We start from the raw sequence: 24877 nt of genomic DNA, 5'->3' as shown, positions 1-24877 counted from the left end.
ACACTACTACACTATACACTACTATACTATACACTATTATACACTACTACACTATACACTACTACACTATACACTACTATACACTACATTATACACTACTCAACACTACTACACTATGCACTATTATACACTATTGCACTATACACTATTATACACTACTACACTATACACTATTATACACTACTACACTATACACTACTATGCATTACTATACACTACTACACTACTATACACTACTACTATACACTACTACTATACACTACTACACTATACACTACACTGTACACGACTATATACTACGATACACTACACACTACTACACTATACACTACTACACTATACACTACACTATACACTACACTATTATACACTACTACAATATACACTACTACACTACACTATACACTACATTACTATACACTACTACACTATACACTACTATACACTACACTATTATACACTACTACACTATACACTACACACTACTATACACTACACTATGATACACTACACACTATTATACACTACTACACTATACACTACACTATACACTACACACTATTATACACTATACACTACTACACTACACTATATACTACTATACACTACTACACTATACACTACATTATATACTACTACACTATATACTACTACACTATACACTACTACACTATTCACTACTACACTATACACTATATACTACTACACTATACACTACACTATACACTACACTATATACTACTACACTATACACTACTACACTATTCACTACTACACTATACACTACACTAAATACTACACTATACACTACTATACTATATACTACTATACACTACTACACTATACACTACACTATATACTACTACACTATACACTACACTATCATACACTACTACACTATACACTACTACACTATACACTACTATACACTAATACTATATACTACACTACTACTACACTATACACTACTACACTATACACTACTATACACTAATACTATATACTACACTACTACTACACTATACACTACTACACTATACACTACTACACTATACACTACTATACACAGACTCTAGCTTTTCCTGGGCAATCCCCACGCGTTCCCAGGCCAGCCGAGCGACGTCGTCCCGCCAGCAGCAGCAGCAGCGTGTCCTGGGCCGGCCCCGGGGTCTTCGCCCAGTGGGACGTTGCTGCTGCTGCTGCTGCCCGGTAGAGTTCCAGGGGGAGTCTACCGGGGGGCATCCTTACCGGGTGCCCGAACCACCTCGACTGGCTCCTCTCGATCCGGAGGAGCAGCGGCTCGACTCTGAGGCTCTCCCGGGTGACCGAGCTCCTCACCCGTCCTGTGGGCCCACCACCCTCAGGGCGAAGGGTGAGGGGCCGGTGCGATGCCGGTATGGCAGGGGGAGGGATTTGTCTCGGATGGACTGGGCCTTGGCACAGTAACGAAGTTATCTCTGAAAATGTTTCACCTGTGGCTTCAACGAAACCGAAGCGTAGGTTCGTTAGCTCCAGTCTCGGCACTGTGTTTACACTTCTCACAATGCTAATGGCACATGAGGCAATCAGTGGCCAATTATCCATAGCCCCCGAATACAGTATATATAAATAACAATTTTACCAAGTAAGGCCCACTGAGCGACACATAGCTCTTTTCCAGAAGCGACCCGACTATCACAAATGAAAGCTCAACGGAAGTGGCTTATCACGTGGAAATGTATAGCAGCCGAGCACTCGAAACGCGTGAAGTTGATTCTAAATGTGGAGGGAAAACCCGGAGGACACGGGGAAAAATCCACTCAACCACGGGGGAGAGAGGACACGCAAACTCCAAATGTCCAGCAGGCATCAGGGTCGGGATCGAACCCAGGACCTCCTGAATACCAGGCGAGGTAGTTAACATCTCGATGTCATCACGGCCAAAGCCCTTCTTGATGCCGCCACCACCACCACCACCACTGCGGCCGCACAGTGCGACACGCGGCCCCAGTGGGACACGCGGCCCCAGTGGGACACGTGGCCTCCCAGTGGGACACGTGGCCTCCCAGTGGGACACGTGGCCTCCCAGTGGGACACGTGGCCTCCCAGTGGGACACGTAGCCTCCCAGTGGGACACGTGGCCTCCCAGTGGGACACGTGGCCTCCCAGCGGGACACGCGGCCCCAGTGGGACACGTGGCCACAGCGGGACACGTGGCCTCCCAAGATCTGCCCTGGAAGCTGGCCCAGGGATGCGACTCACAAATTGTAACTCGTGACCACGTGACCTCCATCCTTCTCAGTAACCCACTTGGTATTGTTTCACTTTTGGGCCGTCCATAAATGACGTCACGCGATTTGGGACGATTTTCGACCCCCCCCCCCTTCGTCACACGGCGTCACAAAACGTCAGACCCCTCCCCTGAAATATGACGTCACAAAGCTCTGCCCCCCCCCCCAAAATAAAACACGCTTCAAATCGCTTTAAACTATTGCCATTGTAGTGCGTATTTAATGTGGCGCTGCACTCTGATGTTGTAGGAGAAAACAATTATTAAAAAGTCTATTTAATTAAGTAGAACGTGTCGTCTATATTTATTTAAAGTTGCGCATTTTGATGTGACGTCACATTTCTCAAACCCCCCACCATCGTCACACATCGTCACAAATGTCTGACCCCCACCCCCTCCCCATCGACGTGATTAGGGCTCGCGCTAAGTACGACGGGAAGAAGTTTATAGAGCCCCCAACAGGGCCCCTGCGCTTTCGTAGGACGTGTTTCTATCGAGCACGGCACAGACGGGACCCGGATCAATCCTGATCCCCCGCTGCGCCTGCCCCTCGTAGCCCCACGTGGCCCCACGTGGCCACTTCTTCTTGTGTTCGTGAGTACGTACAAGGCGCTCCGTCTACCCCGCCTCACGGACGCATCAGAAAGCTCAATGGCTCATCACGTCTCACCGTATAGCGCGCGCGCTCTCGTACACGCGCGATGGCATCGCGATTCTCCACTCGGTGCGCTTCTTCATGCCTGGAACCAATGCACGGATCACCTCGAGATTCCGGCCACCGTCCGCTTGGGAGCGCAAGGAGCCTCACGAAGCCAGGATTCGTGAGTTCGGCGGTGAATGTTGGCAGGCCATACCGAAAAGTGGACTGCAAACGACAAGTCCCCTACCCCCTACCCTCCCCCACTAGCGACACGGCGGAGGAGTCGCGAAACCTTCGGCAACTGAAGCTGCACGAGAGTTTGATGAGCACAGGAACAGCGCCACAATGACGCACATTGCAGCTGCAATCCAGATGTCACCGGTTCGGCGACACCCAGCGCGGCAGTTGAAAGTTTTTTTTTATTTAAAAATCCATCCCCCCCGTGCCTCTATCCACCCAAGAGTTATGAATGGATACAAGTCAGTCGACCGACAGATCACGTGCGGTAGGCTAAAGTGCGTGCACTTGCCAGCTCGTCCAAGACGTCTGGCAAACTTGTAAGAATCGTACTCTTTGGTTCTATTGGGTAAAGTCACGTAGGTAAAAAAAAATATGCTAATTCCTTTGTCAAGGCGCTTTGTTTCTTCTCACACAGCTTAAAGGTCGTGATCTGAGCGTGGCTTTTTTCACTCCAGCGCTGTCCTCCAGACAGTCTCGTCCCTTCACCTGATGAAGGTCGCTTGTGTTGTGGCCGAAACGTCGTGATTTTTGTTATTTTATTTTTTTACCTACGTGACTTTACCCAATAGAACCAAAGAGTATGGATCCTTGCAGTCACGAAAGCTTTAAATCTAGAATTGTAAGAGTCGGCCTGAGCAGCCTTTAGGAGGCGCTCCCAAGAGCGCCCTCTGGTGGAGGCCCTGCCACCAACAGGGGCGTGATCATGACGTTGCAGGGTCGCATCCCAGCACCTTAAGCCCCCTTTAAGTTTCGGCTCAGGTTGTGGTCGATGGCTTACACCGAACCGCCAGACAAGAGGAGAGAAAGTTATAGGCGAGGGGGCACTTGAGGAGCCACAAGGTGGGACAGACATTCACCGTCACGAGAACAGTGCCAATCTAAACTGTACTAAAACTTGTTTTGCTGTTTAGTTTAACAGGTAGTAGGCATTCGCGACCAATATTGTCCATAATAGAGGTTTTGGGTTAGATCGCGTAGATCTAAACGTGGCGTTAAACGCCTGCTGATGCTAGTTATAAATACTGACGAAACGTCGTACTCGAATTGTAAATGTGGCTTTCACCAGGTAAACCCCACTGAGCTATATAGCTCTTTTCCAGAAGCCATCTGGCCACAAATGATAGCTCAACGACGTCTCTTATTACATGGAAATGTATAGCGGCCAAATACTCTAAATGCATGTTTCTAAATGTGGAGGGATACAAACTGAAGGACCCGGAGAAACATCCACGTGACCACGGTAAAAAAAAAAAACATGCAAACTCCAAATATACAGCAGCAGGCGTCGGGGTCGGGATTGACCTCACGACCTCCTGTGTACCAGGCGAGGTAGTTAACATCTCACCACGTGGAGAGAGACATGCAAACTCCAAATATACAACAGCAGGCGTCGGGGTCGGGATCGACCTCACGACCTCCTGTGTACCAGGCGAGGTAGTTAACATCTCACCACGTGGAGAGAGACACGCAAACTCCAAATATACAGCAGCAGGCGTCAGGGTCGGGATCGACCTCACGACCTCCTGTGTACCAGGCGAGGTAGTTAACATCTCACCACGTGGAGAGAGACATGCAAACTCCAAATATACAGCAGCAGGCGTCGGGGTCGGGATCGACCTCACGACCTCCTGTGTACCAGGCGAGGTAGTTAACATCTCACCACGTGGAGAGAGACATGCAAACTCCAAATATACAGCAGCAGGCGTCAGGGTCGGGATCGAACCCGGCCGAGCGGCAGGACAGGTTGTGGGCCAGGACGCTTGTGCATTGCGCTTGCAGGCAGAGTAGAGGAAGGGAGGTCCTCTCTCAATATTCCATGGTAACTTTAAAATAATAATACTAGTACTCGTTTATTTTGAAAACTTTTTCGGACTGATTTTTGTGTTAAGCTTGTTGTCCTTCCCCCGTACCTCCGATTAGCACGGTTTGCTACATACGGTGCGAAAGAAATTCAACAACATACATACGTACTGGAGTAACACAATGATTATACTGATGATGTCCTATCGGCGAAAGTGCCCCTCCTTCCCGTCCTCCTCTGAAACGCTTAAAGGCAAACTTCTGAACATTCATCGGGGATAAGCAACCAAGTGAAGACCCTCTACTGACATCTCCTGGCACGGCCGTGCCCAGGCAGCGCGAGAATGCCACCTTAGTCGTGGTGTTCCGCTCGGTTGGTTCACCTTGTTTACACAGAATGAACGATTCAGTGAATATGATTGCAATAATCATTCCGATTTATCGCATTCACGCAGCGAGTGGCTGACACGGGCGATGGCCACACACCCATGCGGTGTCTGTTGAAAATGCTCACGAAATGTACATTTAAATAAAACTATAAATACTCATTACACGTGTGTGTGTGTGAAAGCTCAAAGGTATTTCCAGCTCCTACTAGTGGAGACCTTGCCCCGCATCTCCCCCCCCACCCACGTCTGATTAGCACGGTTGGCTACGTACAAGTTCAACATACGTACATAGACCTTGCCCTCGGCTGATATTTCCTCACTTACATAATCCCCCTCGCCGGATAAGACAAAACAATGGATAACGACGCAATGCACAACTCACAAATACGAAGGAGACATCACAGCGGTACACTCCACTGCTTCTAACGCAGTTATCCGGCGTGACTCACCTGAATGTGCAATTATAGTTCCTGTTGTTGTTCTGCAGCCACATCAGCCATACGGAAAGAAGATTGTTTCCAAGTTATCCCCAGGTAATTGGATGTCTACCCTATAGACAGGGAATAGACACCGCTCACCTGACCATACATCACTCACCACTCTCTCACCACACGTACCTCACTACTCAAGTACTCACCAGACACACCGCTCACCAGATCTTCAGCAGACACCACTCACCTGATTATCATCACTCACCAGACACCACTCACCTGACCATACAGCACTTACTCACCACACATACCTCACTACTCAAGTACTCACCAGACACACCGCTCACCAGATCTTCACCAGACACCACTCACCTGATTATCATCACTCACCATACACCACTCACCTGACCATACACCACTCTCTCACCACACATACCTCACTACTCAAGTACTCACCAGACACACCGCTCACCAGATCTTCACCAGACACCACTCACCTGATTATCATCACTCACCAGACACCACTCACCTGACCATACACCACTCTCACCACACATACCTCACTACTCAAGTACTCACCAGACACACCGCTCACCAGATACCAGTCACACTAGACATCACCACAAGTCACAATTACCGTACCAGACTCGCCACACTCGGCCAACTCACTTTATCACCGTCGATAGCAGAGGTTTCTCTCTAGTACCGACTGGAACATCTGTGAAACAGAGCTGCATAGCGTCATCGGATTCCTCCAGTATCAATATTCTGATTCTGGCTTTGCGGTGCGCGGTAGTGCAGTAGTACTTTAAGTCCAGCAGGGGGCGCGCCACTCACAGTATTCGCAATCCGCCACGGTCATTTGAACTGAGTAAAAATAAGTAATATTAAAAAAGACTTTTTCAAAACCACGCTGTAATCAAATGTACCGTACTAGTAATGTCAGAACTCCACGACTCCAGGAAGTGGCCCCGAAGCTTGCCACAACGTAAGGGGACCGTGGGCAATTACAGCCAACGTCAGTTGAGCGTGGACAATTAGACCCAAGCCGAAACATAACATATACAAAATTATGTTTTTTTTATTTTTATGATAGAATATAGTATTGTCATCAGTATGACGTAAGCATACCAAGTTTGCAGTCGATACCACATTGGGAAGTGGGTTAAAATTGAGTTACAAGATTTGAGGATTCAACAACAACAACGACAACAACAACAGACAAAGTGAGTCAATAAAAAGCGTGTAATAAAAAGAGGATGCGAGCAGGTAAGTGAAAGAGAAGGGACTGTCCACCAGATGTCGGCTTGGCAAACGGAAGCAGGTCATCGAGAGTTATGGTGGCAAAATATTTTCAGCGCTTAAGAAAAGTAAGCTGGCTTGGGCCGGACACGTTACTCGAAGGGACGATGGCCAGGATTACGAACGAGTGGCACCCGCTGAAGTTAATGCGGGTGGTCGTCAGGACGTCCAAATGTGAAACGGAGCGATGACCCCCGCTCATGTGCAGGTGGATAGTCGCAGTGACAGAAGTGTGAGAGTTAGCGGCGACTTGTGGAGGGCTTCATCCAGCTGTGGACTGACCGTGGCCGATGATGATGGTGGTGGCATGCCTCTGTGCAAGGGAATTACAGTCAGTCGTTCGTGTGGGATGGCTCTGCAAGGGTTCATTCATCTACGATATGTAGATGTCGCGATGGTGAGATGTTAACTACCTCGCCTGGTATACAGGAGGCCGTAGGTTCGATCCCGACCCTGACGCCTGCTGTTGTATATTTGGAGTTTGCGATGTCTCTCTCTCTCATCATCATCATCACGGTGGCTAGGAGATGTTAACTACCTCGCCTGGTATACAGGAGGTCGTGAGCTTTATGCTGACCCTGACGCCTGCTGCTGTATATTTGGAGTTTGCACGTGCTCTACGTGGTCGCGGTTTCCCCCTCCATATTTAGAAACATGCATTTAGGGCATTTGGCTGCTATAAATGTCCACGTGATAAGCCACTCTTCGTTGAGCTATCATTTGTCATGGCCAGGTCGCTTCTGACAAAGAGCTACATAGCTCAGTGGGCCTTACCTGGTAAAATAAAATAAGTTTAATTTAGATGGCAAGGAGCCTAGTTGTTTGGCTCAGTCTGTGGCAGGGCTTGTGTTAGAATGCCCACATCAAAATGCCCCTTGTCCTGCCCGTTGGTGTGGGTGAGGAATTGTGTCACCCACCATTCGTCTGGGCAATTTAGGGGATTTGGGTAGAATTACTTTAATTTTCGATTTAAAGCTTTCGTGACTGCAAGGATTCATCTTCTATGGTTCTTTCGGTAAAGTCACGTAGAATGAGAATAAAATAATAAAATAAAACAATAAAATTCTCACGACGTTTCGGCCACAACACAAGTGGCCTTTTTCAGGTAGGCCACTTGTGTTGTGGCCGAAACGTCGTGAGAATGTTCTTGTTTTATTTTATTATTTTATTCTCATTCTACGTGACTTTACCGAAAGAACCAAAGAAGAAGAATTACTTTAATTCATGTCACCGAAATAATTTCTGAAACTGTCAGAAAAACGAATTGCGCGCATGAACCCGGCCCTTAATTGTCACTGTCAAACTCAAAGACCCATCTAGCATTTGGAAATGGAATAAATATCTATTATTGTACTGTACTCGTGTACGTCCACCAGCAGTCACCGAAAGCGCATTTAGCAGCGTGATGAAGTCCTGTCGAACAAGCCTCGTGGGGGTGACCCTCATCCAGGAGCGGATGTAGAGTGCAGGTCGGATGGACAACTTGAACACTTAAAGTGTGTTGTTGTTGTTGGACTGGAAAGGGAGGAAGACCCAACCCAGGAATGGCTTTGACGAGATTGGTGCCAGAAAGATGTGGCCGCGACTTAAGCACAGTGGCACCACAAGACAGAGAGGAAAGTGGAAACAAATGGCGAAATGTGCAGTGGGACACCTACAGGGCTATCTGCCTGCTCATGGATCGTGATGATGATGATAGTACAGGTATGTAAAGCTTAATCTTGTTCATGGGAACATTACAGTTCTGGAATCTACACACATTGTGTTAAATCATGGTGAGTTTATGCTGTCCCACAAAAACTGACAAAACTCGGGAATTTGACCTCTGGTCCGTAATTATTTTTTGCTATCCTATTAGCCAAGCAGGGGGTGGGTGAGTACGATGCACTTGCTATGTTATCCACCAGTTGCTTTCAGAAAACCCCAGCATATATTAGGGGCCGTCCATAAATGACGTCACGCACCTGGGGAGGGGGGGGGGTCAGACATTTGTGACGATGTGTGACAAGGGGGGGGGGGGTTGAGAAATGTGACGTCACATCAAAATGCGCAACTTTAAATAAATATAGACAAGTCCGATTCAACACATTACATAAAATCCGTGATCTGGTTCCGTCTGTAAAAGATGTGATTCCGGACATAGAGTACCCTGGTGTCTACAAACTAAGTTGCCTCTGTGGTAGTAGTTATATTGGAGAAACCAAACGAAATGTCTCGGACCACATTCGTGAACACAAAGCAGACCTAAAACACGGTAGGACCAACACCTCGGCCGTGGCAGATCATTGTTATAATTCAGTAGGCTCACATGACATTGACTTCTCAAAGACAGAGGTTATTTGCAAGCCATCTGGCTACCATGAGAGATTCGTTCATGAGGGCTATCCACATATACAGAGACAATTTCAACCGAGAAGATGGATTCTGGTTTAGCAATCATTGGAAGGATTTGATAAACCATTTCGGGTCTTAATTGATTGTTCACGCTTACGGTGGCTTTCAGACCGCATCCATTATTTTCGTCTCCTCCCTCCTCTTTTCCGAACATAGATGGACTCGTCCACCTGAATAAACTGCCAAATCGCTCTCCGTGGTGCTAACGTTAAAAATAACGCCACTTTTTTCAAAATTTCTTGCTGTGGTTTTCACACTTGATGATGATTGCTTGTGTTGCAGTCGAAACGTCGTGATAATTTTATTGTTTTATATTTTTTATTATTTTATTGTTTCCCTTCTACGTGACTTTACCGAAAGAACCAAGAATATGAATCCCTGCATTCACGAAAGCTTTAAATCAAAACGTTCTATTTAATTAAATAGACTTTTTAATAAATGTTTTCTCCCACAACATCAGAGTGCAGCGCCACATTAAATACGCACTACAATGACAATAGTTTAAAACGATTTGAAGCATTTTTTGGGGGGGTGGGGGGGCAGAGCTTTGTGACGTCATATTTAATGGGGGGTCTGACTTTTTGTGACGCCGTGTGACGATGAGGGGGGGAGGGGGGGTAAAAAATCGTCCAAAATCGCGTGACATCATTTATGGACGGCCCCTATGTTATCCACCCGTTGCTTTCAGAAAGCCCTAGCATACATTATATTCAGTGTACTGTCATACAAGACACGTCATTTACATATTCTGTGCATGTATCATTGACCATCTGCTCCTTCCAATTCCCAGAACCCAACAACGACACATCATCCCATGGCACCCACTCCCGCAATGACGCCGGGTCGCTTGGGAGCAGCCCGGCGCTACCGCTACGCGAACTTGCGACGTGGGAGCTGAAACAACTTTGGAGGAAATCGTCGTGCATGGGTAGTGCATGTTTGGTAGTACATGTTATTGTATATATCGTTTATTGTTAAATTTGAATCACGGTTCCTATGAGCACTGTTACATTGTTTTTATCGCTTTATTTTGGGGATTTCGAAGACGTTTTTGGTTTAGCCGTGTTTGTTGTAGTGCAGAATTAGACTGGTAACTTTAATCTAAATTGTCTTACGGTTGTTATTGTTTGACTTGCATCCCACTGGGATTTTTTTGCACACAGCGTTGATGTACGGTGCTTTTTCTGGAAGACTTTTGCTGTTTTTTTCCTGGATTTTTCTGCTGCGTGTAAGTCGCTTCAAGATGTTTTTCTTGTTCATGTTTTTGTTTGTTGCGGTTGCACCTGAGTCAATAGCCGCGTGGCTCACAGGGCTATTACCTAACAAATGGAACTGAAAACTGAAACGTGGCCTCAAGGTGCACCGAGCCTGGCACAATCACCGTGGTGACGCCACTTATAGGGGGCTAACGGCGGTTGTTTGCTGTTCCGTGTGAGCGTTGAACGCGGGTTTCCTCCTTAACAGAACAAAAAGGCGACACAATGTAACTGGTATTGACCAACATCCCAGACGCGATCTGCCTACAAACGATAGCTCAGCGAAATGGCTTATCACGTGGAAATGTAAAACAGCCAAATACTCTACAACACATGTTGATGATAAACGTGGAGGGGAAAACCCGGTGGACCAGGAGAAAAATCCACGCGACCACACAGAGAGAGGGAGAGAGAGAGAGAGAGAGACACGCGAACTTCAAATATACAGCAGTCAAATAAACATCAAATTCTTAAGACTTGTTTCAAGAGAACACTTATCAAGGTTTCATATTAAGCGAGTACCCTCCCTGTCTCGTTCCCGCTCCTCCGTCAAGACCCCCCAATCTCTCCTCCCTGGCCCATCCTTCATCCCTCCATCCCTAGGTTCCCACCGTAATTCCCGTACCCACGAACCTCCCTCCCCATACCCCATCCCTACTCACCGCATCACTTTGAGCTTACCCTCATTGTGCCACTCGTAAAACCTTGTTAAGCGCCTTGGATGAAAGGCGCTGTATGAATATAATATCGCAGTGTTTCCCAGTTAAGTAATGAAAATGAACTGATCTGAAATGAAACGGGTAGCCATCGACACCCACGTGGCGTCTGGACACCCAGAGAGAGACCCACCCCCCCTCCCATCGCGCCCGATTTTGTCTTTGGGGCCGTCCATAAATGACGTCACGCGATTTTGAACGATTTTTTTACCCCCTCCCCCCCCTTCGTCACACGACGTCACAAAAGTCAGACCCCTCCTTCTCAAATATGACGTCACAAAGCTCTGCCCCCCCCCCCAAAAATATATAAAGCATGCTTCAAATGGCTTTAAACTATTGTCATTGTAGTGCGTATTTAATGTGGCGCTGCACTCTGATGTTGTAGGAGTGTTGTTATAACAATTAGTGTCATAACAATTAGTGTCGTTATAACAATTAGTGTTGTTATAACAATTAGTGTCGTTATAACAATTCTATATTTATTTAAAGTTGCGCATTTTGACGTGACGTCACATCTCTCAAACACCCCCCCCCCCCCACGTGTGTGTGGGGTAACACAAACAAACCACAACAACAACCACCACCACCAACTCTTGGCGGGTGGTTTACGGGAAATACATCCCCCGTCACAGAGGGAGGGACCCACGGTGACGGGGGATGCGTGGGTGTGTGGGGGGGTGTGGGGTGGGGGTTTGGGGGGTGTGGGGGGTGTGGGGGGTGGGGGTTAGGGGTGTGTGTGTGGGGGGTGGGGGTTAGGGGTGTGTGTGTGGGGGGGTGGGGGTTAGGGGTGTGTGTGTGGGGGGGTTCTGAACGCGAGGTCAAATTGTTTGTGGCGTGCGCTGTAGGGAAGTGAGAGCAAGGCGAGAGAGGCGAGAGAGAGAGAGGTGATGGTTTAACAACACTAACAGACGAAGTGAGTGTATCTTGTAGAGGTGGTGGTGGAGAGAGGTGATGGTTTAACAACACTAACAGACGAAGTGAGTGTATCTTGTAGAGGTGGTGGTGGAGAGAGGTGATGGTTTAACAACACTAACAGACGAAGTGAGTGTATCTTGTAGAGGTGGTGGTGGAGAGAGGTGGTGGTTTAACAACACTAACAGACGAAGTGAGTGTATCTTGTAGAGGTGGAGAGAGGTGATGGTTTAACAACACTAACAGACGAAGTGAGTGTATCTTGTAGAGGTGGTGGTGGTGGTGGAGAGAGGTGATGGTTTAACAACACTAACAGACGAAGTGAGTGTATCTTGTAGAGGTGGTGGTGGTGGTGGAGAGAGGTGATGGTTTAACAACACTGACAGACGAAGTGAGTGTATCTTGTAGAGGTGTTGGAGAGAGGTGATGGTTTAACAACACTAACAGACGAAGTGAGTGTATCTTGTAGAGGTGGAGAGAGGTGATGGTTTAACAACACTAACAGACGAAGTGAGTGTATCTTGTAGAGGTGGTGGTGGAGAGAGGTGATGGTTTAACAACACGAACAGACGAAGTGAGTGTATCTTGTAGAGGTGGTGGTGGTGGAGAGAGGTGATGGTTTAACAACACTGACAGACGAAGTGAGTGTATCTTGTAGAGGTGTTGGAGAGAGGTGATGGTTTAACAACACTAACAGACGAAGTGAGTGTATCTTGTAGAGGTGGTGGTGGAGAGAGGTGGTGGTTTAACAACACTAACAGACGAAGTGAGTGTATCTTGTAGAGGTGGAGAGAGGTGATGGTTTAACAACACTAACAGACGAAGTGAGTGTATCTTGTAGAGGTGGTGGTGGTGGAGAGAGGTGATGGTTTAACAACACTGACAGACGAAGTGAGTGTATCTTGTAGAGGTGTTGGAGAGAGGTGATGGTTTAACAACACTAACAGACGAAGTGAGTGTATCTTGTAGAGGTGGAGAGAGGTGATGGTTTAACAACACTAACAGACGAAGTGAGTGTATCTTGTAGAGGTGGTGGTGGAGAGAGGTGATGGTTTAACAACACGAACAGACGAAGTGAGTGTATCTTGTAGAGGTGGTGGTGGTGGAGAGAGGTGATGGTTTAACAACACTGACAGACGAAGTGAGTGTATCTTGTAGAGGTGTTGGAGAGAGGTGATGGTTTAACAACACTAACAGACGAAGTGAGTGTATCTTGTAGAGGTGGTGGTGGTGATTGTTGACCACCTTAGCGATACAACTCCACAGCTGCACCACCACCATCACACCGCTTGGCGTCGGTGTGTTGGTGTCGGTGTCTGTGTGTTGGTGTCGGAGTGTTGGTGTGTGTGTGTGGGGGGGAGTTCGTCTCGAGGTTTTTGAAGTAAAAAGGAGGTTAAAGCCTCGCTCGACACGGTAAGCATTCGCGTGGTGTCTCGTCGTTGTCTTTGTAAAGCCGTCAGCGTCCTGCCCGAACACTGCACGACCCACTGTCATTGTTGTTGTTGATGTACAGTGTCCAACTCCTTGTGTGTGTGTAAGAGTATAAGATATATATCCTTAAACGCAGTCTACGACTATAGCTCGTTAGAAATGATCTGGTCGCGTTCACAAATCGTAACGCTCCGCGCCTCTGTAATTCAATGGCGATGTGAACGCTGTTACCCCTCCTAACGCACTGTACTACCGGCGTCGCGTGTTACAATACAAAGACAAAGGTGGTCCACCCCCCCGTGTAGCCTGTGGCAGGCTGTAGGGGCAAGTGCTGTTGTCGAGCAGCACCTGTGAAGGCTACCGGCACTGTGGCACACGAGAGGGGGGGGTGGGTGGACAGCAACCAGGCCCGGCCGCCTTTGTCTCTCCCCCAGTGGCGGTGTTCACTACGCACCGCGCCGGGGAGTTTTTTTCCAGGCTGAGTCGACCTAGGCGCAGGCCCAGGACCGGTTCCGATAATCGATCATCGTCACTGGGGTTGGTGGTGGCGGCGGTGGCGGTGGCCGTGAGCGGGAATCGAACTCTGGGACGCCGGGTTTCGTAGCGCTAACCGCTGCACCACCGCTCCCCACACTGTTGTAGACAGTTATACACACACTTTATATACACACTTTATACACTTTATATACACACACTTTATATACACACTTTATACACACACACTTTATACACACACACTTTATACACTTTATACACACACTTTATATACACACTTTATACACACACACTATGTATGGTACTGAGTAGTGTAGTGTACGGTACTGTGTGGAGTAGTGTACTGTGTAGTGTACTGTGTAGTGTACTGTGTAGTGTACTGTGTAGAGTAGTGTACTGTACTGTGTGGAGTAGTGTACTGTACTGTGTGGAGTAGTGTGCTGTACTGTGTAGTGTACTGTACTGTGTAGTGTGCTGTACTGAGTAGTGTACTGTGTAGTGTACTGTGTAGTGTACTGTACTGAGTGGTGTATTGTGTAGTGTACTGTGCTATGTAGAGTACTGTGTAGAGTAGTGTACTGTGTACTGTACTGTGTAGAGTAGTGCACGGTACTGTGTAGTGTACTGTGTAGAGTAGTGTACTGTACTGTGTAGAGTAGTGTACTGTACTGTGTAGAGTAGTGTATGGTACTGTGTAGAGTAGTGTAGTGTATAGAGTAGTGTACAGTACTGTGTAGTGTACTGTGTAGAGTAGTGTACTGTGTACTGTACTGTGTAGAGTAGTGTACTGTACTGTGTAGAGTAGTGTAGTGTACTGTGTAGAGTAGTGTACTGTACTGAATAGTGTAGTGTCCTGTGTAGAGTAGTGTACTGTACTGTGTAGAGTAGTGTACGGTACTGTGTAGACTAGTGTAGTGTACTGTGTAGTTTAGTGTACTGTGTAGTGTACTCTACTGTACTGTGTAGAGTAGTGTACGGTACAGTGTAGTGTGCTGTGTAGAGTAGTGTACTGTACAGTGTAGTGTACTGTACTGTGTGGAGTAGTGTAGTGTACTGTGTAGAGTAGTGTACTGTGTAGAGTAGTGTACTGTACTGTGTAGAGTAGTGCACTGTACCGTGTAGTGTACTGTGTAGAGTAGTGTACGATATTTTGTAGAGTAGTGTATGGTACTGTGTAGAGAAGTGTACTGTGTAGTGTACTGTGTAGTGTACTGTACTGTGTAGTGTAGTGTACTGTGTCGTGTACGGTACTGTGTAGAGTAGTGTACAGTACTGTGTAGAGTAGTGTACTGTACTGAATAGTGTAGTGTACTGTGTAGAGTAGTGTACTGTACTGTGTAGAGGCGTATACGGTACTGTGTAGTGTAGTGTACTGTACTGTGTAGTGTACTGTGTAGAGTAGTGTACTGTGTAGTGTACTGTACGGTACTGTGTAGAGTAGTGTACTGTACTATGTAGAGTAGTGTACTGTGTAGAGTAGTGTACTGTGTAGTGTACTGTGTAGAGTAGTGTACTGTACTGTGTAGAGTAGTGTACTGTGTAGAGTAGTGTACTGTACTGTGTAGAGTGGTGTACTGAGTAGTGTACTGTGTAGAGTAGTGTACTGTGTAGAGTAGTGTACTGTACTGTGTAGAGTGGTGTACGGTACTGTGTAGTGTACTGTGTAGAGTAGTGTACTGTGTAGAGTAGTGTACTGAGTAGTGTACTGTACTGTGTAGAGTAGTGTAGTGTGTAGAGTAGTGTACTGAGTAGTGTACTCTACTGTACTGTGTAGAGTAGTGTAGTGTGTAGAGTAGTGTACTGAGTAGTGTACTCTACTGTACTGTGTAGAGTAGTGTAGTGTGTAGAGTAGTGTACTGAGTAGTGTACTCTACTGTACTGTGTAGAGTAGTGTACTGTGTAGAGTAGTGTACTGAGTAGTGTACTGTACTGTGTAGAGTAGTGTACGGTACTCTGTGGTCTACATTATTGCGGCACAGCACTGCACGTAGTGTGCTGTGAAGTGTACTCTATTGCAATAGTGTGTTCGTCTATTACAGTATATTCTAGTACAGCACAAAGTAGTGTATTCGAGTGTATGGTCTATTGCAGTACAATGCTACATCGATGCTTTTATCCATGGCTTTATTATCTGTGACTCCTATTATCCGCGGGAGCTGTAGGGTCTGAAAAAAACCACAAGAGTATTTGTGGTTATCCGCTGGGTTTTCACGTTATTTAATTTCGGAACGGCTTTCCTGTTATCCGCACTTTTTTCAGATATTGGAGGAGTCGCACGGAAAATTTCACCCGATCATCCCGCCGTGTTATGTAATGGACGCAGACTTTTAAATAGCCGCAGCAGCCTTGGCCACTGGTCCCCGAACGGGGTTTTGAACTCCTAACTCGCAAATTTATCACGGATAAGAGGAGTTCATTGCTAAATCTATCCTTTTTTTCGCGATACACACATTTGTTTTTTTTTACAAATCCGCAATTGTAGCATATTTGAGGATAACAGGGTACGGAATGTTCATCCTCCATAATCACCGCGGATAAGAAGAAGAGTTTTGTGGTACCGTGAAGAGTAGGCGGCACTGCAGCGTATGGTGGTGTATTGCGTTACAGTATATTGTAGCCCATTGTTCGGCCACAATTTAGTGGACAAAGTGTGGTTATTTTCATCGTAGGGCACGTTTAATAGAATCGACCAAACCACGGCTCGTGAGTTGCGTGTGGACCCCGGGCAATTATACGCAGCTAAGTGTTCAACTTTTGGACGCAGCTTTTAACAGAAATAATTCCGCGGTGGGAGTTGGTCCCCGGGCGCTCATCCCTGGAAGCAAGAGACACAGGCGTGTGAGTACACCGGATTTCTAATTTCGAAACTCCACAGCCAACCTTCGTAGAGCGAACCGTGCCCCGGCCTCACGTTTTTTTTGTGTCTCGCCACAAATGAGAATTTTGGTTTTGCGTTCCAAGCAGTTTGGACACTCCTGCCCGATCAAATTATCATAGTAGTGCAGTGAAACTCAAGATGTATCCCATCCGTGGCCGTCTTACCCACGACTCCTAGTATCTACCGCCACCATCGATCTGTGAAAAGTCCTATTATAGTTGATCAGACAGTATTTCTTACACAACATGTCAGCCCAGTGGCCTTGTGGGAGTGCATGATGTCAAGATCGGGCTATGTAAGAAATACTTTTATATGATCTCAGAAATTATGCACTCCCAGAAAGCCATTGGGCAGCTGGGTTATGTCAGAAATTCTTAACTGTTTTACATGGAGAGAGATACATGAAAGAGACATTGTCTGCTTATGTACTTTGTTATATTCTCCACAAAGACGCATCATTTTCTTTTGTAAAAATAAATCCTGTTGTCAGTGGATGGGCTCTTCCTATTCGTGTTTTTTTTACAGATAGGTCACCAGAAAGTTGTGTCAGTGTTAACCCATCACCCGCATTGCCTTGCGGATAATATTCACATGGGAGTAGTCTCGCAGAACCGCTAATGTCATCCTATTCGCTGCCCCTCCCCACGGGTAAGACGAATGACCTGGAGGTTGCGTCAAATTCCTTCCTGTGATTCACGTTTTGGCTTCTCGTAAGGTGCCCCCATACCCTAACCCAACCCGCGTAACTTTTCTGAAGAAACTGCCGGAAAGGAAGGGGAACAAAAATGTGCCGGACCGAAAGCTATGGCCAATTCGGTGGGTGTACGTGAATGTGTCGGTGATGACCTTTAAGCGCTGCTGCCTCTTATCAGCGTCGGCTTTTTGACAAGTGTGATGTTCTAATTGGTTTGTTGGGTCTCGTTAATGTTTGCTTGAATTCTGTGTCGTTTTTGTCATTTTGGTGACCCAGGTGACTCATGCAAATAAGGCTTTTCGTGGCCGATTTGAGTTCTCATTTGGGTTAAACAAATTAGCTTGACCTTGAAAGTACTTCGGTTTCCTTCCCACATGCAAAACAATCATGAAAGCAGCAATGAATAAACATTCCAGTTCGAGCGAACTTAATTTAACTTCATTGAATCTGGTAATTGTGGCATGCATTGAGGCCTCTCAAGAGGTATGCCCACGCACTCACACGTGCCCACGTACCCATACGCCTTCACGTGATGAGGGCATTCCTGTGTAATGTATTATTTAATGCATTGCATTGCTACACCCTTCTATCAGCCTCATACACTATTACGCTCCACCCATACCTCCTTCAACCCCCTGCACCATTGCCTCACTCCCCTGCTGGCACGCGTCATTCCTTTTGCAAACCCGATTACTAACAGCCACTGGCGGGGTTGGGGTGGCACGTGACCCCCCCAATGATCCGATCGAAATTATGGATTTCGATCGGATCATTGGGGTTTATTAGTAATAAATCGGAATTTTGCGACCCCCACTGCCACTGTGTAGCGTATTTTTACGTGCCAGGGACCCTATGAGATGATAGGGCAATAGTCTGAGTCTATAATTGTCAATAAGTAACGGGAAAGCAGTTATAAGTGACTCACAGAATTGTGCGCAGTTGTGTATACAGAGTCCACGACTTCCCTGAAGGCATCAACACCTTCAGCGAGCGCGATTCCGATCACACCACGCGGTTCGAATTCGACCCTCGATCGATGGCTGCGTCATCGCCGCACACGCGTCGGATAAAAAGCAAGGGACAAGTCCTTACTTACTAACAACTCCTTACTAACAGCTCCCTACTAACAACTCCTTGCTTACTAACAACTCCTTACTAACAACTTCTTGCTCACTAACAACTCCTTACTAACAACTCCTTACTTGCTAACAACTCCTTGCTCGCTAACAACTCTTTACTAACAACTCCTTACTTACTAACAACTCCTTACTAACAAGTCCTTACTAACAACTTCTTACTTACTAACAAGTCCTTACTTACTAACAACTCCTTACTTACTAGCAACTCCTTACTAACAACTCCTCTTATCATTTTTCATTGCTGGAGGTGTTGCCCCCCCTAACTGAAACCCTGGCTCCGCCTTTGCTCACAGCCATATTACCCAAATTACCCTTCCATTATTTTGCCATTTTGTACCCTAGTCAGCAATCATTATAGGCGTTTTGGATTTATAAAGTTTATAACTCCAAAATAGATCAACTAATGCTGTTACATATTGCATGTACTTGAATGCTTTACTGCAATATGGTAGGTACACACAATGGTTATGTAGCATCACTACACAATTCCGCACAGGAGTGTTGCGTATATATTCGACACCGCGATTTCGCTCAGGATAGACTGCCAATTTGTCGTGGGAATGTGGAATTTCAAACCACTAGCTCATGGCCACTGTTGGGGCCACTCTTGAGAGTTCTAGCAGGAACAAACACTCTGACTTTTAAACACCTTTTTTTATCAACATTGGCGGTTGTGAGTCACGAGCGGCTTGTGAAATTAATACACAATTGTACCGTCGGTTTTTCATCCGCAGGAAATGTCCTGCTTGTAATTCTGAGAAGAAAACACGTTTTGTCTTTACACGTTCACTTCTGCTCACTGCTCAGTGTTGAGTTGGTGACGGCGGGAAGCTTGGAAGTTGGGAATGCTAATTATAGTAGAGTGCAGCCAATGTATTCTTCTTTTTTCTGCACTCCCTTTGTTGCTGGTAAATGCTTCACAAACTACAATGGAACAATTGAACAGCGCGTTCACTGCTGTGCAGACCTGTAGCATCTGGGGGGTGGGTGAGAGGGAGTGGTGGGCTGGAGGGGTCTTAGCCCCCCCCCCTGCTGAAATCTGAGACCCCCTTCCCCCCCCCCTTTGTAAATTATTATTGTCAAGTGAAATAAATTAACCATATGAATGTTGTGACACTTTCAGCAAGTGGCAGAGGGCGCTGGACAGAAAACAATTATAAATCTAGACTGAAAACTCATTTATGACTGAACTGCTTTCTGTGAGCAGTTTGTCGTCCTTCCCCCCTCCCCCACCCCCGATTAGCAGGGTTGGCTAGGTACGGTGCGAAAGAAGTTCAACATATACAGTACTTACTAAAATCAGCACAAATTCGCGATGGGTGTCGCAGCCTTGTTACACACGGGGGGGGGGGGGGGGGCTGGGGGGGGGGGCTGATAGCCGGAGCAGAATGGCACAATCAGATTGCGTGGTTTAACATTTAATATTTGTTCAAAGTCTATTCGACATTGCCCGTGTGGTGCCGCCGACCCCTGTGACTGGGGCATTGGCGGTTTCTGCTGTGAGCGAGCGAGGCCGGCGGGCCAACACGTGTGTGTGTGTGTGTTAATGTGTGTGTGGCCTTTCTTGTTGAGTACGTGCGAGGTGAATGCAGTCAGCCCACAGCTGTTATAGGTGAACACCAAGAAATAATGCTGGCGGTTACAACAGTTGCCATGCGGTTTTTTTCTTTTTGAGCAAGTTCTGTGCGTTGGCGTATACCGGGGCGGGGGGTGAGTCATTGGTGACTCGCCCTGTAACATGCCTGCCACTTCGTCCGTGGACTTTACAGGTTTGGAGGAGACTATCTGGAGAGCGGGTTGATGCCAACGTTTCCCCGGGGCCCAAAATGATCCGGTGGCGCGTGTCTGCCGGCCCGTCTCGATTTAACCCGTTACCACCTGGGGGTGGCCCTTTTTACCTCCTTTGCTGGAGAGCTTTATGACACTTCAATCTTCAAACACACTCAGAAGTGCACCTGGCAATGTCCGAGCAAGGGTGGAGGGTGGGGGGGGAGTCATCGTCACTTGGTGGCAAGTGACAGCTGTTGATGCTATCGTTGACGCCCGCTTTTAATGGAGTATGTACATCAGCACGGTTCTGTAGTTCATAATAAAGCGGTATACTTCACGTAAATATGACCAACAAAGATCTGGAAGAGTGCACAGTGGGAACGACACGGGCATTCCGAGTAAACGCCTCAATCGAGACCCAAACATCACACCTCTAACTCTTTGGTCCATTCGGTAAAGTCACGTGGAAAGAAAAAATAATTTAAATAATAGCATACGACGTTTCGATTGCAACACAAGCAATCATCGTCAGGTACAAATGAAAGAGAGAACAAACCTAGTAAACTTAAAATAATAATGCAATACAACAAACACAGAGAGTCCACTCACGTAACAGTTAACACCCTACCTGGTTGATTACGTTCTTTCAAAGATTGCTGAATTGGAGAGAGAGACAAACCACAGACACGGAGACACACAGACAGACACACAAGCAGAGAGATAACACAGAGACACACAGAGAGAGACACAGAGACACACACAGAGACACAGAGAGAGACAACATAGAGACACACAGAGAGAGATAACACAGAGACACACAGAGAGATCACACACAGACACACACAGAGAGAGAACAGAGACACAGAGAGAGAACACAGAGACACACAGAGAGAGACACACAGAGAGAGACACACACAGAGACACACAGAGAGAGACACATACAGAGACACACAGAGAGACACACACAGACACACAGAGAGAGAACACAGAGACACAGAGAGAGAACACAGAGACACACAGAGAGAGACACAGACACACAGAGAGAGACACACAACATAGACACACAGAGAGAGACACACACAGAGACACACACAGAGAGACACAGACACACAGAGACACACAGAGAGAGACACACAGAGACACAGAGAGATCACACATAGACACAGAGAGAGAACACAGAGACACAGAGAGAGAACACAGAGACACACAGAGAGAGACACAGACACACAGAGAGAGACACACACAGAGACACACACAGAGACACACAGAGAGAGACACACACAGAGACACACAGAGAGACACACACAGAGACACACAGAGACACAGAGAGAGACACACAGAGAGAGACACAGAGACACACAGAGAGAGAGACAACACAGAGACACACACAGAGACACAGAGAGAGACACACACAGAAACACACAGAGACACACACAGAGACACAGAGAGAGAGAGAGAAAACAAACTTAAAACATCCCCGTAGAGGTGGTTCAAACTTGATTTGGAGCTTTAGTGACTGCAGGAATTATTCTTTGGTTCTTTCGGTAAAGTCAAGTTGAAAGAAAATTAATTAATAGCATACGACGTTTCGATTGCAACACAAGCGCACCTCTTGGCTATGGGTTTCGCTCCTCATCGTAGACACTCGTATAACCATAATAGAGGCTTTCTTGGGTTAAATTGCACAAATAAAAATGCGTCGTTCAACCCGCCACCACCCGACACACCCAATTAGTACAAAAACCTCTTGTGGACAATATTGTTCGCGAAGGCCTCCTGTGTTAAACCGACTGTCGTAACCATCAACCGGATCCGAACATCAACAGGCCGATGCGCGCATGTCATTCATAAATTGAAAATTTTAAGACAAGCCAGAGTAGTACGATTGGGGTCATGCAACCCAAACTTTGGGCCATATCGTAAACCACCGAAGTCTGTGCTCCATCAAGAAGGGAATGGCAAAACTACACAAAGCTCGTTCCTGAAGACCTCTCGTGGCTAGCAGACCTTGACTTTGGTGTTCAGCTCCTGAATTCAAGGCCATACGCTAAAATAATAGAATAGATCTAACTCTTTCTAAAATGCATTGTTTTACCTTATTTCAAATCTGCTTACTCCTTCGCCTATGGTGACGCTCAGCAAAGATCAGTTCACGAGGCCGCTGGGGTGAGCTCAAGGAACATGCTTAATGAGGAAGTTAACTGTGCCTTGAAATGCACAGGCTTTCGTGACCAGTGTTACATTTCACATTCGATTTTTTGGGGTCACACGATTTCACCCAAAAATTCATTCCTAATCAAATTGTGCCTCGTTTTTATGCATGACGGTGCTTTCAGTCACAGTCGGTTCAGATTTTTTTTTTGGTGAGGAATCCGAAGTTCCGTAGGGGTACCGAAATTTTGAAGAAGCATGCATCGGCGTCGATTTCACTTCGCCTTTGACAGCATGGGGGTGGAACGGTGGCAAAGTGGTTAGCGCACTGCGCTATGATTCCTGGACACGGCTCAAAACCAGTCTTGGGCCTCCTCACCCCTTCACCAAATCCGCACTGACCGGCGTAGTGAAGTATGGTCAAGCAACCCCCATGGCTGACATGGCGCAAGGCAGTTGCCTCAGCCAGCTTTTAATAGACAAGGGGATAAGCATGCCTAGTACATTGAAATGCCGCTCGTTTGCGCATAAGCAAATTCGCAGAAGACAATAGTTTTCCTCGTGTGCGCATACCTTATTTCAACCAGTGCCATCTTCGCCCATTCAGGGACAGGCTGCCCCCATGGAAAGCGTCAGCGGGGTTGTCACGTGCTTGTAAGCATTATGAAACCCACGCCGGCTAGGGCACGAAGCCGTCATCCTCCTCCTCCTCCTCCCCGGATTGGCTCTTTTCTTCCTCTTATTGCACTGACCAAAACACGCGAGGGGGAGGGGGGGGATTTCCATTCTCGGTACGCTATGAGCGTGTTCGCTGTGTCCGCGTCTGCGAGCCAATCTATTTTTGCCCCTAACGTGTTTCCTCGTGCCAGTGCGGGACATCCATGGGCCTCTCTCTGTTGAGTGGGGTTCACTGGATCATCATCATCATCACCACATTGGGAAGCAGTGGCGGAGCCAGGATTTTCAGGTAGGGGTGGGGGGGGGGGCAACCCCTCCAACAATGAACGTGTCCCGCAGATGTTGGGAGGATTCGTGAGCTACGGTAAATTTGCGAAATGATAGAACTTGGCGGTTTATTGGAGCGTGTGTGTTTGAGAGTTGTGCTACAATGCAAAACCGAGACAACATGAATTAGAATCGGTGTCACGCATTTAACATCAACACGTGGAGTGTAAATTTTTTTATTTAAAGCTTTCGTGACTGCAGTAATTCATATTCTTAGCTCTTTCAGTAGTAAGTAAGGAGTTGTTAGTAGTAAGTAAGGACTTGTCCCTTGCTTTTTATCCGACGCGTGTGCGGCGATGACGCAGCTATCGATCGAGGGTCGAATTCTAACCGCGTTGGGTGATCCGCATCGCGCTCACTGAAGGTGTTGATGCCTTCAGGGAAGTCGTCTACTGTATAAGCAACTGCGCACAATTCTGTGAGTCACTTATAACTGCTTTGCCGTTACTTATTGCCAGTTATGGACTCAGACTATAGTCCTATCATCTCATAGAGTCCCTGGCACGTAATAATAATATGCTACACAGTGGCAGTGGGGGTCGCAAAATGCCGATTTATTACTAATAACCCCCAATGATCCGATCGAAATTAGGGATTTCGATCGGATCATTGGGGGAGCACGTGCCACCCCATCCCACTGGCTCTGCCAGTGGCTGTTAGTAATCGGGTGTTGGGAAGACGTTACATATTTAGGGCGCCAAGGCGACGAGATGTTAACTGCCTCGCTTTGGTATACAGGACGTGGGTTAGATTCCGACCGTATAACGCTTATAAAAAAATATTTACAATTTTTTGTATTTTATCTGGGCGATCCACAAGAACCTCCCCTATCCATAGTAGTGTGGGGAAATCTCTCCACAGTGTCCTTGATTGCACTTGGCCTCTTTGACTTTGCCTCTTTGACTTTGCCTAGGCAGGTAAATGTCAGGTGATGAGTATCTGAGACATTTGCATATGTCAATTTG

The 24877-nt window shown here is 46.8% G+C and overlaps 1 protein-coding gene across 27 annotated transcripts in view; it reads left to right on the top strand.

The window, feature by feature from the left end:
* Positions 1-12271: 12271 nt before the first annotated feature.
* Positions 12272-24877, top strand: part of LOC116952887 (interferon alpha/beta receptor 2-like) — a 46236-nt gene continuing 33630 nt past the window's right edge. Inside the window, exons 1-4 of one of the 27 annotated variants that reach the window (XM_076074605.1) lie at positions 12272-12625; positions 12708-12945; positions 13023-13086; positions 13145-13762. Coding sequence is in view for 1 of the 27 variants with exons in the window: in XM_032972541.2 (XP_032828432.1) it covers positions 23925-23949 (25 nt within the window). In the remaining 26 variants the exon portion in view is untranslated. Of the gene's footprint in view, positions 13763-23668; positions 23950-24877 lie in introns of those variants that run through there. The other 26 variants (XM_076074607.1, XM_076074601.1, XM_076074602.1 and 23 more) reach the window with 26 other exon arrangements.

This window comes from Petromyzon marinus, chromosome 49 (genome assembly GCF_048934315.1).
Source record: "Petromyzon marinus isolate PM22_M1 ecotype Great Lakes invasive population chromosome 49, UKy_Petmar_22M1.pri1.0, whole genome shotgun sequence".
Taxonomy (NCBI): Eukaryota; Metazoa; Chordata; class Hyperoartia; order Petromyzontiformes; family Petromyzontidae; genus Petromyzon; species Petromyzon marinus.
Note: the sequence above shows the minus strand (reverse complement) of the source record. Positions and strands in the feature narration are given on the sequence as shown.